Here is a 16,876-nt window from a genome sequence, read left to right as displayed (position 1 = left end):
ATACCTTTCAGTTCTTCAGAAGAAGTTGTTTGAAGTGTTTGACACATTTGACCCCTGTGACCTTGAAAGTAGGTCAAAGTCATTTTCATTCTCAAACTTTGTTAAGCTCCATCCCAGGAAGCCATCAGCCAAATATGAAGATTCTATACCTTTTAGTTCTTCAGAAGAAGTCGTTTGAAGTTTTTGACATATTTGACCCCTGTGACCTTTAAAGTAGGTCAAGGTCATTTTCGTTCTCAAACTTTGTAGGGCTCCTACCAACAAAGCTTTCAGCCAAATATCATGACTCTAGTCCTATCCGTTCTTCAGAAGAAGTTGTTTAAAGGAAAAGTTGACGGACGGACGACAGACGGACAACGGACGACGCACCACGACATAAGCTCATTTGCCCTTCGGGCAGGTGAGCTAATAACCAAGGGGAACTTACATATGAAATTTACTAAAGATTCCTCTAGTACTTCCCGAGATATAGCGATAACAAACTTTCACTATCAAAATCCAAGATGGCTGCCTGTTGGCCATGTTATTTATCCAAACAGTCTGAAAAGTTGCCCTGCACAACTAAGGAACAAGGGAAACCTACATATAAAATTTGAGAAAGATCCCTCTGGTACTTCTTGAGAAGTAGCGATAACAAACTTTCAATATCAAAATCCAAGATGGCTGCCTGTTGGCCATGTTATTTATCCAAACAGTCTGAAAAGTTGCCCTGCACAGCTAAGGACCAAGGGGAACCTACATATCAAATTTGAGAAAGATCCCACTGATACTTCTTGAGAAATAGCGATAACAAACTGATACTTCTTGAGAAATAGCGATAACAAACTTTCACTATCAAAATCTGTGATGGCTTCCTGTCGGCCATGTTGTTTATCCGATCAGTCTCAAAAGTTGCCCTCCACAGCTAAGGACCAAGCTTAAGGGGAACCTACATATAAAATTTGAGAAAGATCCCTCTGGTACTTCTTGAGAAGTAGCGATAACAAACTTTCAATATCAAAATCCAAGATGGCTGCCTGTCAGCCATGTTGTTTATCCAAACAGTCTAGAAAGTTGCCCTGCACAGCTTAGGACCAAGGGAAACCTGCATATAAAATTTGAGAAAGATCCCTCTGGTACTTCCTGAGAAATAGCGATAACAAACTTTCACTATCAAAATCTGTGATGGCTTCCTGTCGGCCATGTTGTTTATCCGATCAGTCTCAATAGTTGCCCTGCACAACAAAGGACCAAGGGGACCCTACATATAAAATTTGAGAAAGATCCCTCTGGTACTTCTTGAGAAGTAGTGATAACAAACTTTCAATATCAAAATCCAAGATGGCTGCCTGTCTGCTATGTTGTTTTAAACCGATCAGTCTCAAAAGTTGCCCAGCACAGCTAAGGACGAAGGGAAACCTGCATATAAAATTTGAGAAAGATCCCTCTGGTACTTCTTGAGAAGTAGCGATAACAAACTTTCAATATCAAAATCCAAGATGGCTGCCTGTCTGCCATGTTGTTTTAAACCGATCAGTCTCAAAAGTTGCCCAGCACAGCTAAGGACCAAGGGAAACCTGCATATAAAATTTGAGAAAGATCCCTCTGGTACTTCTTGAGAAATACCGATAACAAGAACTGTTTAAGGACGACCGACAAACGACGGAGGGACCACGGACCACGGACGCAGAGTGATTTGAATAGCCCATCATCAGATAATGGTGGGCTAAAAATCACAGTACTAGCACATGTGAGATATCAAGTAAATCACATTGAAGGCCAAACTAAAAGTAAATATAGTTAAGCAGTATATTTATGACGACACCAAGAAGATCTTGTATGGTTAATTTCAGCTTGACAATTGTGTCCGTATTTCCTTCACTCATTGTCCATATTTCCATAACTCTATCTGTATTTCTCTAACACCTACTGCCTTTCGTAAATTTCCTTTTTAGTTTTGCCTCAATCTGAAAGTTGCATTCAAACTCATTTGGTTGTTGAGGTAGATTTAGTAACTCCTCCGGTGTATTTCAGTCATTGCCTACCCTACCTATGTACAGATGCCTGGAGGTCTACTTCAATGTGACATAGCTGTCCGTATTTACCTTACTCTACCCTACAGTAGATTTATAAATGTATACTTACATCAGAATCAGACTGACTGTTGACTTCTAAAACCATCTCATCTTCATCATCCGATGATTCTAAAAATACAAAACTCACTCTTACAAGATGCACAGAATCTTAAATTTTAATAAAAAGTTTTTTAACATGTAAACATTAATTTGTTAAAATTAATGACATTATTTTCTTTTGGAAAATTTGAAAGTTTCATTTTTATGAACTACCAGGTAAGCACAGAACATTTCACTTAAGGATGTACACCTCTGAGAAGTCAAAAAATTCCTGTATTAAACTTTTTTTCTTTTATAGATTTTTGGAAAAAAAAGAGTAGAAAATGCAAAAAAAAATAGGTCTGTGTTCGTTTTTGTGCTATGATCGGTCAAAGATACCAATTTAACACAATATGTGATTTAAGGTGATTTTTTTGGTTTTGACCATTTGCAGAACAAATTCATACAATTTACCCCTAGTGTGTTATCAAATATGTATAAATGTTTGTAGAATTAATATTATTTTCTTTTAAATTTCTTAATCTTATTCTTTTAACTCAGAAAGGCGATTTAAGTTACCCCTACCCCTTATTTTTTAATGAAAAAATACATATAATTTGTTCACCATTCTTTGCAGATTAAATGCTTGATACAAAAAGTTCTGCTATAAAACATTTTTTAATATTTATTGAATCAAAAGAAAATGTGATTGACTTCCGGTTTTGAGATGGTTGGGTGAGCGTGGCGTGGCATACATGAGGAGCTCCATAAAATATTTTTAACGTGAGGAGCTCCATAAAATATTTTTAACGTCGGCCTTTCAGCCTGTATAAACTACTACGTCAGCACCAGTACCTAGTGCAAAGGTAACATTGTAAACTCAGTAACAAGAACAATTTGTGTTGTTTACGCTTCAAAAAGACTATTTTTGTATAGTGTCTACCCGCCCACCTGCTTTAGCTATACACGTGTGTAATATTCTTGTGTGTACTATCATGGCTATGGAGGTCGACCCCAGTAAAAAGCTGAATACCAAGTTCTGGTTGACTCTTATAAACATACAGACGTAGCAGAGTGCTTCGCCAATATGCACTTCAGTTTCAATCTCGAGGTTGATGCTATTAAAAGCAGTGTTAAAGAGCTCGACAAACGCGTCATCCAATTGGAGAACTTCGCCACTCATGCTAACCAGGCTCTTGGCGAACTAAAACCGGCTATGAGTACTGAAATAGCCAGTGAGGCACATGAACGTTTGAAATTAGAGATATGGGGGCGCAAATGGAACCTGATGATTAAAGGTATCGAGGGATCCGAGGGAGAAAAACCCAGGGAGACAGTTAAAAAGGTCAAGGCATTTTTGTTTAAAGATCTAAAAATTGTGAATGAAACCGTTGAAAATATGACATTTCCAGCAGCACATCGACTAAAAGGGGGCCAGGAGGGAACAAAAAACGTCTTTGTGCGCTTCAGCAGCCTGATCGACAGGGATGAGGTGCTGGAGGCAGGTATGGGTCTCAAATCTGGATCGGGTTTTAGCGTTGTTCCAGACCTACCCTCCAAAATAAGTAAACTTTCATCCAAACTACTAATGAAGCGCTGGGAAATGAAACCGGAAGAAAAACAGAAATTTAATTTGGTTTACCAAAAGGAATACCCGTTTGTTGTACTAAAACAAAAACAAGAGGCCCAATGGGCCTGAATCGCTCACCTGGTATAAATCTTACACTTGTAACCTTAAAAGTGATCTAAAATAAAGCTACAGGCAAAATATCAGTATTTATGATAACAAGAGGCCCATGGGCCTTAACGGTCACCTGAGTCTATAGTATTTATTTTTGTTGTTGAAATATGTACCAATTTGAGTAAAAAATAGTATAATGTTAACTTAACTTTGTCAGGACCATGAGCTGATCATTCCTAGACCAATTTTAAGTGAGATCGGCCTATTAGAACTTAGTAGCAAAATAGCGGCCATGGCAGCCAAATTGTATTTCTGATTGACCCGAAAAATAACAACACTTTGTCAGGACCATGAGGCGATCATTCCTACCAACTTTCAGTTCAATCGGTCCAGCAGAACTTGACTTTAAGTTTGAAATAGGTTTTCAAAATGGCGGCCGTGGCGGCCATATTGGATTTCTGATCGACCCGAAAAATAACAACACTTTGTCAGGACCATGAGGCGATCATTCCTACCAACTTTCAGTTCAATCGGTCCAGCAGAACTTGACTTTAAGTTTGAAATAGGTTTTCAAAATGGCGGCCGTGGCGGCCATATTGGATTTCTGATCGACCCGAAAAATAACAACACTTTGTCAGGACCATGAGGCGATCATTCCTACCAACTTTCAGTTCAATCGGTCCAGCAGAACTTGACTTTAAGTTTGAAATAGGTTTTCAAAATGGCGGCCGTGGCGGCCATATTGGATTTCTGATCGACCCGAAAAATAACAACACTTTGTCAGGACCATGAGGCGATCATTCCTACCAACTTTCAGTTCAATCGGTCCAGCAGAACTTGACTTTAAGTTTGAAATAGGTTTTCAAAATGGCGGCCGTGGCGGCCATATTGGATTTCTGATCGACCCGAAAAATAACAACACTTTGTCAGGACCATGAGGCGATCATTCCTACCAACTTTCAGTTCAATCGGCCCAGCAGAACTTGACTTTAAGTTTGAAATGTAAAATGTTAACGGACGACGGACGATGGACGACGACGGACGAAAACGGATAGCAATAGGTCACTTGAGCTAAAGCTCAGGTGACCTAAAAATTCATTCAAAAGACCCTGCTGTTGTTTTTTTTAAACATTTCACCCCTGTGATTGAAAGTCAAACAAAGTCATTATGTTGAACAAATTTTATAGCCATTCATCTCAGGATGCAACTTGCAAAGTATCAACATCCTGGGACCCATGGTTATTCAGAAGAGGTTGTTTAAAGATTTTAAACAAATTTGACCCCTGTGACCTTGAATATAAGTCAAAGTCATTCACTTTAACAAACACAGTAGTACTTGATCCCAGCATGCTACTGACTAAATATCAACATCCTGAGCCTTTTGGTTATTCAGAACAAGTTGTTTAAATATTTTGAACATATTTGCTCCTTGTGACCTTGAATTTGATTCAAGGTCATACATTTAAACACACTTGGTAGCCCTTGATCCTAGTATGCTACTGACTAAATATCATCACCCTAGCCCTTCATCACAGCATCTAACTGGCAAAATATCACAACCCTAGGCCTCTTGGTAGTTCAGAATAAGTTGTTTAAAGGTTTTAAACATATTTGACCACTGTAACCTTGAAAATGGGCGAAGGTCATTTGTTTGAACAAACTTGTTAGCCCTCCATCCAAGCATGATACTGGCCAAATATCATCACTGTTAGCCTTTTAGTTACTGAGAAAAAGTTGTTGAAAGGTATTTAAAATATTTGACACCTGGGACCTTGAAAATAGATGAAGGTCATTCATTTGAACAAACTTGGTAGCCCTTCATCCAAGCATGTTACTGGCAAAATATCATCATCCAATGCCTTTTGGTTATTCAGAAGAAGTAGTTTTAACGTTTTAAACATATTTGACCACTGCAACCTTGAAAATGGGCGAAGGTCATTTGTTTGAACAAACTTTTTAGCCCTTCATCCAAGCATGATACTGGCCAAATATCATCACCGTTAGCCTTTCAGTTACTGAGAAGAAGTTGTTGAAAGGTATTTAAAATATTTGACCCCTGTGACCTTGAAAATAGATGAAGGTCATTCATTTGAACAAACTTGGCAGCCCTTCATCCAAGCATGTTACTGGCCAAATATCATCATCCAATGCCTTTTGGTTATTGAGAAGAAATTGTTTAAAGGTTTTTAACATGTTTGAACCCTGTGACCTTGAAAATGGGTGAAGGTCATTTGTTTGAACAAACTTGGTAGCCCTTCATTTCAGCATGTTACTGGCCAAATATCATCACCCTAGGCCTTTTGGTTATTCAGAAGTCGTTCAAAGATTTTAACATATTTGACCCATATGACCTTGAAAATGGGTGAAGGTCATTTGTTTGAACAAACTTGGTAGCCCTTCATCCCAGCATGTCACTGGCCAAATATCATCACCCTAGGCCTCTTGGTTATTAAGAAGAAGTTGTTTAAAGGTTTTACACATATTTGATCCCTGTGACCTTGAATATAAATCAGATCATTCATTTGAACAAACTTGGTAGCCCTTTATTTCAGCATGTTACTGGCCAAATATCATCACCCTAGGCCTTTCGGTTATTCAGAAGAAGTCGTTTAAAGGTTTTAAACATGTTTGACCCCAGTGACCTTGATATATTCAAGTCAAGGTCATTTATTTGAACAAACTTAGTATCCCTTCATCCCAGCATGTTACTGGCCAAATATCAACACCCTAGGCCTCTTGGTTATTCAGAAGAAGTTGCTTAAAGATTTTAATGTATTTGACCCCTGTGACCTTGAAAATAGGTGAGGGTCATTTATTTGAACAAACTTGGAAGCCCTTCATCCCAGCATGCTTCTGGCAAAATATCATCACCCCAGGCCTTTTGGTTAATGAGAAGAAGTTATTTAAAGTAAAAAGTTGATGACGGACGGACGGACGCCGGACGCCGGACGCCGCACCATGCCATAAGCTCACTTGGCCCTTCGGGCCAGGTGAGCTTAAAATTATAGAAATTTAGACCTATATTCTGTCTACATGATGTCTCAAAATGCAGCGAACAAGACCCGGCAAAAATGGGAGAGTATCAAGCTTATTCTAGAATGAACTACTAGTACTTAACTACTCGTTTATATTGTATTTCTTCTCCAGGAACCTTTGTAAATATGTAATGCAATTATGTGACTGACGCAATAAAAATATGTCAAAGACAAAAAAAAAGAAACTGTGTTTCTCTTTCTAAAATAGCCACAAAAATGGGGGGTCAGTGTGCTTCTTTTTTTGTCCCATTATTATTCGAGTTATTTTTCACCTTTTTGGGGGTCAAAAATCAAGTACCGTAAAAACCCATGTAATTTGCGTAGGTACTTTTTGAGGCTGAAAATCTGGAAAAAAGCTTCTACTCGAATATTTTGCGCACCCAAAAATCTGGAAAAAAACCGATGTTCATGCTCCGAAAATCGATCTCCGAATATATTTTTTTAAAATATATTTCTATGAATTTTTTTTCATTGATGTAAAATGATATTTAAAACCAAGAAGAAACTACGTAAAATGTGTATTTTGTTGCTTGTTTTCTTTGAATTATCTGATCACACATGACACACACGTGTGCGCATATCGGCATACATCAATTCATTTTAGCAATATTTTACATAAAACATTTACTTGCTTACAAAAACATATCAATTAATAAGTAATTCGATGTTTAGTAACCGCTGGTGCATATCTCCTGGTGAAAGACATAATTAGATACCTTTTATTGATCATAATTACGATCAGTGAGAAGGGCTCATCATGGCGGCTTGGGTTACGTCACTTCAAACCAGGTCATGTCACAGTTCAGTTTGGCCACGGAATTAGATTATCTAAGTCCGTGGTTTGGCGATATTTTTTACAAATTACAATGCAGTAATTAGCTAACACTATCTCTGTGATTACCCGTTAACAATAGCTCTACTAATTGAAATGATTTGCAGTCGCGATCGACGGACCGTGTTGTTGTTTTTTCACTCACCAACACGTGGCGTGAATTACGAAGCCCTACTGCATTGTCATAACAACAGACTGATTTGACTGATTAGGGATTATAAAAAATATGTTTATACTAGAAGCGTGGACAATCAATACATCCTCTTCAAATCTACTCCAAGGAAAAAAATAGTTAACGCAGACTATTTTTACGATGCTTCATTTAATAAATATTGAAATAATTCACGAGGTTATTATCAATCACGTGATTACGTAATGTTAGACGTGAGATCAACATGAAAGTGAGCTGTAAAAAAAACATGCTATACGTTTACGCATAGACGATTTGAAAAAACCTTACAGAACTTACATGGAACGGAGCTTAAATTGAACAACTACATTTTCGTAATAGTATGGGGAAATGCACCGAGATGTCGAAACGTAATGTCGTAAGTTGATCGGCGATTCTCTGGCATAGGAATTTGGCTAAACTTTTTTTGTTAACGGTTACCTATTTAATAATACTTTTCACATAAACTCACATAACAACACATTATGTATCTTTTATTAAGGTTTGACATAAATAAATTTGTTGACCGTCATTTGTCTTAGAGTTCCGTGTATAATAAATAACAGAAATAATCCAAAATGGCGATCTCCCAGAATCGTCGATCTTTTCCTGAAAAAAACTTGAAATTTTTCTATACCTGTGTATTTTACGCACCCCCCACTTTGGGTATTAAATTTCTGAAAAAAAAGTGCGCAAATTACATGGGTTTTTACGGTACTTCAGTTACACTAAATGTATAATTTTCCACTTTGTTGCATATCATTTTTATGATATTGAACATTATAAGGTTGTGCAGAAAAATTGAACCTGCTACAATTAACAAGAGGCCCAGAGGGCCTGTATCACTCACCCGTTTCTTTTGTCACATAAAACTGACACATAGGTAACTTAAGACCAAATTTGGTAACTAGAACACAAGACATTTTAACATCTCTAAGACGGTTCTGAAGATATTGTTGTTTAAAATTTCCAATTTTAAAGTTTTTAACCTACATTGACCTTTGAATCCCAACTTGCACTTAAAGTTGACCTCTGACCTCAGTACTGTAATAAAGTTAACAATTCACACAGCTGGTCTACATAACATACCCAAGTATCATGACTCTAGTACAAATGGTTCTTAGGATATTGTTGTTTGAAGTTTTTAACATATTTGACCCCTGTGACCTTGAAAATAGGTCAAGGTAATTTTAATGGGGACAATTTATAGCACTTCATCCCAGGTACCTACTGGCCAAATATCATGACCCTGGGCCTTATGGAACTTGAGAAGAAGATTGTTGAAGCTTTTAACCCATGTTGACATTTGACCCCTGACTAGCACTTAAAGTTGACCTTTGACCTCATTAGTGTAATTGAGAAAAATAGTCGCACTGCTGGTCTACATAACATACCCACTTAAAGTATCATGACTCTAGTCCAAATGGTTCTTAAAATATTGTTGTTTGAATTTTTTAACATATTTGACGCCAGGAACTTTGAAAGTAGGTCAAGGTCATTTAAATGAGGACACTTTATAGCACTCCATCTCAGGTACCTACTGGCCAAATACCATGACCCTAGGTCCTCCAGTTCTTCAGAAGAAGTTGTTTAAAAGAAAAAGTTGACGGATGGACGACAGACGGACCCCGCAGTACGGCATAAGCTCACTTGGCCCTTCGTGCCAGGTGAGCTAAAAATGGCGACACAATGACAATTTAAGTGATCAATTTAGTGTCAAAAAAGGTGAAATTTTGGCCTTTTGTGAAGCGCAAGAAATACACAGTAACTCTTTCTGTACCGCAAATCCGGTCCGGATTCCGTACCGGATGTCCTTACTAGCTTCGCCCCTGCGCGAATAACAAAATGGCTGATTATTAATGATCATTTTAGACGAGGTGTAATTGCTGCAAGAATTAAACAGGTAACGGTGAACAGATATTGTTATTTTTTCAAGTTGTTGTTTATAGACACACGACTCTTCATTTTCGCATAATTATTACTTACTGGCAGCTAATTATGAATGAGAAATCAACATCTGTTTGGCAACAAACGATAAGAAACCTTGTTTTCAAAACAGCGTTGTAGTGGAGGTTCCTAATAGGAATTGGTTATTGTTTACGAATACGAAGACTTTATTTTTTTCTAATTACAAGTAGATTTCATTAGGACTTATATTAAAACATTCATATTTTCTTCCATAAGTCCCAAAAAAAATTTGGTGATGAATTTACAAGTGTTCATATCGAATTAAGTTGCTGCCATGTTGTTTATATTTGAATCACCAAACGGAAACATCTTGCGGCAGATTCGAAAACGAAAGGTCACAAAATATAAATTGTGTACTCTGTACATATAAAACTATATCTTTCAAACTGATGGGTGCTGATTTTAGCGACAAATAATTGTGTTACGCGATTGTCGTGTGCGATAACCAGCTAAACATAAGACAAGTTACACCAAAGTCTGATATATTGTTGTTGTCGTCTGTACACGACAACAGTACGGAAAGAGTTAATACACATTTTCAAAATGACCACAGAATAGGTTATTTTTTTAAATTCTTGTAAAAAAAGTTCTAAAAAAACACCAGGCTTCTAGTTTTTTGACATATTTTTCAGATGCGTGTTTGCTATTAAACTAGATCATAAGTTGTCAAATATTACAAAAACCTGTTACACCAGATCAAAATCTCAGATGAGTACATCCTTAATAGCATGGTGCTTAATGTCACTTTTCGGTTATAATCATGTTTTCTTGACGCACTGTTTTCCTGCTATAGAATCTATGTAATTGTGTAGTTTATTATTTATACTAAACTTTGTTTGTAAACAGCCATTTGTTTATGACATGTGCAACATTATTGATTTTGAATTATTTAGCTTTGTTAGAGTAACTATGTAAGTAGATGTATAGCGATAAATAGATTTAAATGTCCATGTGACGGTAATATATATAAATTTATAACCTTGACCTGCCTAGTGATAACTTGAGCCAATCAGAATCATCCCTATATATATATAGTCTAATTATTACCATACTATCAGGTGTTAGAAGAGTGTAAGATTATACATACAGTGATTCTAAGAAAATTATATTTTTGGATGTGCCTTTTTGTCATGGAGGCTCGACGGATCAAACACACTACATAATATTGTTGCTGCCATTCAGACAAATTTACGCAATAGTTTGGTTTGGTTTAATTTTTGTTTAACGTCCTATAAACAGCTAAGGTCATTTAAGGACGTGCCTCCATGTGTGTAGTGTATGCTTGCTTGCGTGTGTGTATTCAGGAGACAGGGTATGTTGGTCTGCTTGCATCCTTGTGATAGCGCGGATTTGATGCCGACTTTATAGTGCTATCTCACTGAAATGCCATGCCGAATGCACCCAGCCCAGCATTCTGCCCGGTCACATTTTACTGACAATGGGTGAACCAGTTGTTGCCATTCCCCTAAATGCTGAACGTTAAGCAGGGAATAACAACTAGCATTTTGAAGGACTTTGGTATGTCCCCGCCTGGGGACAGAACCTATTGCCTTCCTCACCAGGGTGAACGCTTAACATTCAAGCCATAAAAGAGGTGTTACCAAGCAAGACGCTAGGAAATAAAAGGTAGTTATTAGAAGAAAGAAAGATAAAGACCACAAATATTGCAATGGGCTGAGCAGATTTATTTTGATCGCTTTTGTGTCCCCAAATAAAGGACACCAAAGCAAATCCCCAATTCTGCAGGGGGTTCAGACATTAGTCACCTCCTATGATACATGCAGTGGGTAACAGCTGGCAGATTCTTTTCTCAATACCCTACCTGCCTGTGTATATGCAATAGACCTGATGTTATCTTTTTTTGACTAGTCCAGCATTTCATTCGTCGGCCTAAGGAGGACTACATATGGATGCCAAAATGAAGGAACTAGCTTCCAAAGGTAAAGGTATTGTTAAACGAGAAACAACTTTGAGAGACAGTTAAATAAATATAAAAAAATATATGAATATTTGGTTTTAGTTTAAACATTGTTTAACAATATTATATATACTTCCAACATGTTTATATAGGGCTAAACTTCAATTGATTTTCAACCAGTTAAATATATTTTCATTTATTTCGGGCCAGTGGAGCTAAAATTATCTTATTGGTAGAAAGAGGCTAGAATTTTAAAGAACGACACACATCATATGACACCTACCCTCCTGGTACATGAGCAGTGGCTGCTGGCCTGTCAACCTCTCATCTTCGTGCTGCTCCTGGGTTGTTATCTGCAACACAAAAACAGTTTGGGGCATAAATGGTGCCGATGATAAGTTCAAATCAAAACGATATTAAGAGTCTGTTCTTAATACCCAATTCTGATACAAAACATATATTTCATCAACAAAGATGAAGTTGTTTTAAATTCTTTTGAAGAAAATTGACCCTTGTGACCTTGAATATGGCTACAACTCATTTACTTGAACAAAATTGGTATCCCTTCATCTAGGCATTCTACTGGCCAAATAGCATCACCCTGGATCTTTTGGCTATGTAGAAAATGTCATTTTCAACATATTTGACCCCTGAGACCTTAAATATGGGTGAGGGTAATTTATTTGAACAAACTTGGAAGTCCTTTATCCCAGCAATCTTCTGGCCAAATAACTTGATCCTCGACCTTTTGGTTATTCAGAAGAAGTTTTTTTTGAAGATTTCAACATATTTGACACCTGTGGCCTTGAATATGGGCAAAGGTCTTTCATTAGAAGTTTAGAAGTTAGAAGCATTCTAATGGCAAAATAACATTTTAGGCCTCTTGACTATTCAGAACCAAGAGGCGCAAAAGGGCCCGGCTTGCTCACCTGGTATTTGAAACCTTAAAAGTGGACAAAAACAAAGCTAAAGACAAAATATTAGTCTCTTCACTCAAATTCATACAAAAGAACCTGTAGGATTTAAACACATTTGACCCCTGTAACCTTGAAAGTCAAACAAGGACATTAAGTTATAGCCCTTCATCCCAGGATGCAACTTGCCAAATATCACCACCCTATACCTTTTGTTATTGAGAAGATAAGTTAATATTTTTGAGCAGTATGACAGATGTCAAGGTCATTCTCATGAACAACTTTGATAGCTCTTCATTTGACCATGCTTCTATAGTCACATATCACCCTTTGCATTTTTGCTATTCAGAAGAGGTCGTTTAAGGTTTTTAACACAGTTGACCCCTGTAACCTTGAATACAAGAGGCCCAATTGGCCTGCATCAATCACCTGGTATTAATCTCAGACTTGTAACCTTAAAAGTGATCTAAACTAAAGCTATAGGCAAAATATCAGTATTTATGACTAAAAGTCATTCATAACAACTGTGACCTTAAAAGTGGAACAAGTTCATTACGTTAAACAAACTTTATCTCACTTCATAAGCATGCAACTTGCAAAATGTCACCACCCTAGAGTTTTGTAATTGAGATTAGTTCATTTGAAGCATATTTAACCAAATTTGACCTTGAAAGTGGGTCAAGGTCATTCAAAAGAACAAGAGACCCAATGGCTCTGCATCGCTCACCTGGTATCACATGGACCTCATATCAAAAGTGGACAAAAATAAACCTACAGGCAAAATATCAGTGTCTTGACTCAAAGTCATTAAAAAGAACCTGTTAAAAGATTTAAACACATTTGACCCTGTGACTTTGAAAGCAAAACAAGGACACTAAGTTGAATAGTGTTTATAGCCCTTCATCCAAGAAAGCAACTTGCCAAATACAACAACATTATACCTTTTGTTAATTAAAAAGATGACTATAAGATGACTAAGATTTAGACACAAGTGACAAAATGTAATCTTGAAAGTGTCAATGTCATTCACATGGACATTTGTTAGCTCTTAATCTGAGCACGCTACTGGTCACATATCACCACCATTTGCAGTTTTGTTATTTAGAAGTCATTTATAGTTTTTGACATAATTGACTTGTGATCTTGAATATGGGTGAAGGTCATTTATTTGAATAAACTTGGTAGCCCTTCATGCCTGCATGTTACTAACCAAATATCATCACCCTGGACATTTTGATTATTCAGAAGATGTTGTTTGAAGTTTTTAACATATTTGACCCCTGTGACCTTTAATATGTGTGAAGATCATTTATTTTAACAAACTAAGTAGCCCTTTATTCCAGCATACTACTAGCCGAAAATCACCATCCTGGTCCTTTTAGTTATTCAGAAGAAGTTGTTTATAAAGATTTTTTAAACGACAATATACCCCTTTGACCTTTAATTATGGGTGAAGGTGATTTATTTGAACAAACTTGGTAGCCCTTCATGCCTGCATGTTACTAACCAAATATCATCACCCTGGACATTTTGATTATTCAGAAGATGTTGTTTGAAGTTTTTAACATATTTGACCCCTGTGACCATAAATATGTGTGAAGATCATTTATTTTAACAAACTTAGTAGCCCTTATATTTCAGCATGCTACTACCCGAAAATCACCATCCTGGTCCTTTTAGTTATTCAAAAGAAGTTGTTTATAAAGATTTTTTAAACGACAATATACCCCTTTGACCTTTAATTATGAGTGAAGGTCATTTATTTGAACAAACCTTGGAAGCCCTTTATCCCAGCATGCTACTGGCCAAATATCATCACCCTGGGCGTTTTGGTTATTTAGGAGAAGACGTTTAACCCTTAGGCTGCTATGCGCCACAATAGTGGTTTCGAAAAGTCGGGCCGTCGGTGCTACGTACGACAATAGTGGCGCTCGGTCTGTAGGTTTTTGATCGGTAAACAGGAAGTGTGAAAGCGTACAGTTGCTATACCAAACCCGAAAGCGTATAGTAGAAGGCTTCTGATTGGTTGTTTTGTCATTAATTTCGATATTCCCGGCAATGTACCCTAGTAATAACCAAAGTGTGCGAGAGAATTTCAAATCGGAAAAAACGTCATAAAAATGGCAGACGTGTAGATTGAAGTGATGAATATGATGGTAAACATTTATTCTCCAGCGTCACCTACGATGATAATAAAGGTTTTAAAGGGTTTGACATGGTTGATGTGGAAATACTTCGGTGTAACATAATATGTAACTTTCAAATGAACGGCTTTGTGCCCTACGCAAACATGAAAATATCGGCGGACCAAGGCGCACATGTCGTCTGCAGGTGAAGCCGAATTGAACATTGACACGTTTTGAGCCGATTGATTTCTTCAAACTATTTATCGATGATTTAATCATAAACTAGACCGTAGCTAAGATATATCTATATGTCGACTGTGACAATAAATATATTGAATGTGGGCAAAGATCAGTCATTTGAACAAACTTGGTAGCCCTTTATCCAGCATGTTACTGGCCAAATATCATAATCCTAGGCCATTTGGTTATTAAGAAGAAGTTAAATATTGACGCCGGACGACGCCGGACACTGTGCCATATGGCATAAGCTCACTTGGCCCATAGGGCCAGTTAGGTGGGCCAGGTGAGCTAAAAATTGTATTAAAATGGACGGCCGACGACGGACGGACCAAGGACGAAGGGCGATTTGAATAGTTTGCCATCAGATGATGGTGGGCTAAAAGATACCCATGTCTCACATTTGGGACACTTCCCCTTCATGACAAAACTACATCAACATATTTTTCTTTTCTTTTTTGGTGTGTGAGCAATGAGATTGTCCTGTTGTGCAACATGTATCCCAAATAATACAAGAGGCTTAATGGGTCTGCATCACTCACCTGGTATTAATCTCACTCATAATCTTAAGAGTATTTGATGGGGCTAGTAGAAATTCTATTTGGGCAAGTGCTTCGAAATTCTCTTACACCCTAAAGGTTATTATTATTCAAGAGTAAAATCTCCCAAATGTAACAAGCTGTAAGTTTTACCTGTGAGAGTATAAGATCCAGCTTGCCTTGTAGTTTTGAGAGGCGACTAAAGGCTGCCGTCCGAGCATCCATCATCTGATAGAGAGAGCTGAAAATTTCCACCACCTCTGGAAACTAAATAAATATAAATCTGATAACATGTGATGATAATAATCAAGTTAATTGTACTACAGCGCTTATCACTTAATATCATGTCGCTTAATACCACTTTTTCGTTCATATCTTGTTTTGTTGATGTGCCATTTTTCCTACTACATAATCTATGTAATTCACTGTCTGTTATTATCACTTGATAAAAGCTGACAGTGTAAGTTAAAAATGCTTTTGATTGAGATTTAAAAAACCAATTAACAATAGGCCCAATGGGCCTGCATCGATCACCTGGTATTAATCTCACACTTGTAATCTTAAAAGTGGACTAAAATACAGTTACAGGCAAAATATCAGTGTTTGATTCAGAAGAACCTTTTAAAAGATTTAAACATATGACGCCTGTGACCTTGAATGTTGAACAAGGACATTAGGTTGAACAGAGTTTATAGTCTTCCAACCAAGCATGATTCTTGCCAAATATCATCACCCTTGACCTTTTGCTTATTAAGAAGAAGTTGTTTAACGATTTTTAACATATTTGACCTTGAATATATGTCAAGGTCATTCATTTGAACAAACTTGGTAGTCCTTCATCCCAGCATGCTTCTGGCTAATTATCATCAGCTTGGCCCTCTTGGTTATTCAGAAGCAGTTGTTTAAAGTAAAAAGTTGACGCAGGACGAGCAACGGACAACGGATGCCGCACCATGCCATAAGCTAAAAAAGGTTTTCTTTTCTTTTCTGGTTTTGAGATCATCCCCATCTCTTCCGACTATTGTTGCTAAGGAAGTGCCGATATTTTAGTTTGTTCTTGCTTGGTAACGAGTATGGGTCTCGCTAGGCATAAAAAGTGCATTATCCGTCAAACCGTATCCAATTTTAAAACAAGAGGCCCATGGGCCTTAACGGTCACCTGAGTCTACAGTATTATTTTTTTTGTTGAAATATGTACCAATTTGAGTAAAAAATAGTATAATGTTAACTTAACTTTGTCAGGACCATGAGCTGATCATTCCTAGACCAATTTTAAGTGAGATCGGCCTATTAGAATTTAGTAGCAAAATAGCGGCCATGGCAGCCAAATTGTATTTCTGATTGACCCGAAAAATAACAACACT

The 16,876-nt window shown here is 37.2% G+C and overlaps 1 protein-coding gene across 1 annotated transcript in view; it reads right to left on the bottom strand.

Annotated features, from left to right (window-relative positions):
• Positions 1–16,876, bottom strand: part of LOC110461880 (WD repeat-containing protein 43-like) — a 104,389-nt gene that overhangs the window by 11,747 nt on the left and 75,766 nt on the right. Inside the window, exons 14-16 of the mRNA XM_021515600.1 lie at positions 15,666–15,779; positions 11,980–12,049; positions 2,125–2,183 (exon numbers count right to left, since the gene is read on the bottom strand). Of these exons, the coding sequence (XP_021371275.1) occupies positions 2,125–2,183; positions 11,980–12,049; positions 15,666–15,779 (243 nt within the window). The remainder of the gene's footprint in view (positions 1–2,124; positions 2,184–11,979; positions 12,050–15,665; positions 15,780–16,876) is intronic.

The sequence above is a fragment of the Mizuhopecten yessoensis genome, unplaced genomic scaffold (genome assembly GCF_002113885.1).
Source record: "Mizuhopecten yessoensis strain PY_sf001 unplaced genomic scaffold, ASM211388v2 scaffold10697, whole genome shotgun sequence".
NCBI classification, from domain to species: Eukaryota; Metazoa; Mollusca; class Bivalvia; order Pectinida; family Pectinidae; genus Mizuhopecten; species Mizuhopecten yessoensis.
Note: the sequence above shows the minus strand (reverse complement) of the source record. Positions and strands in the feature narration are given on the sequence as shown.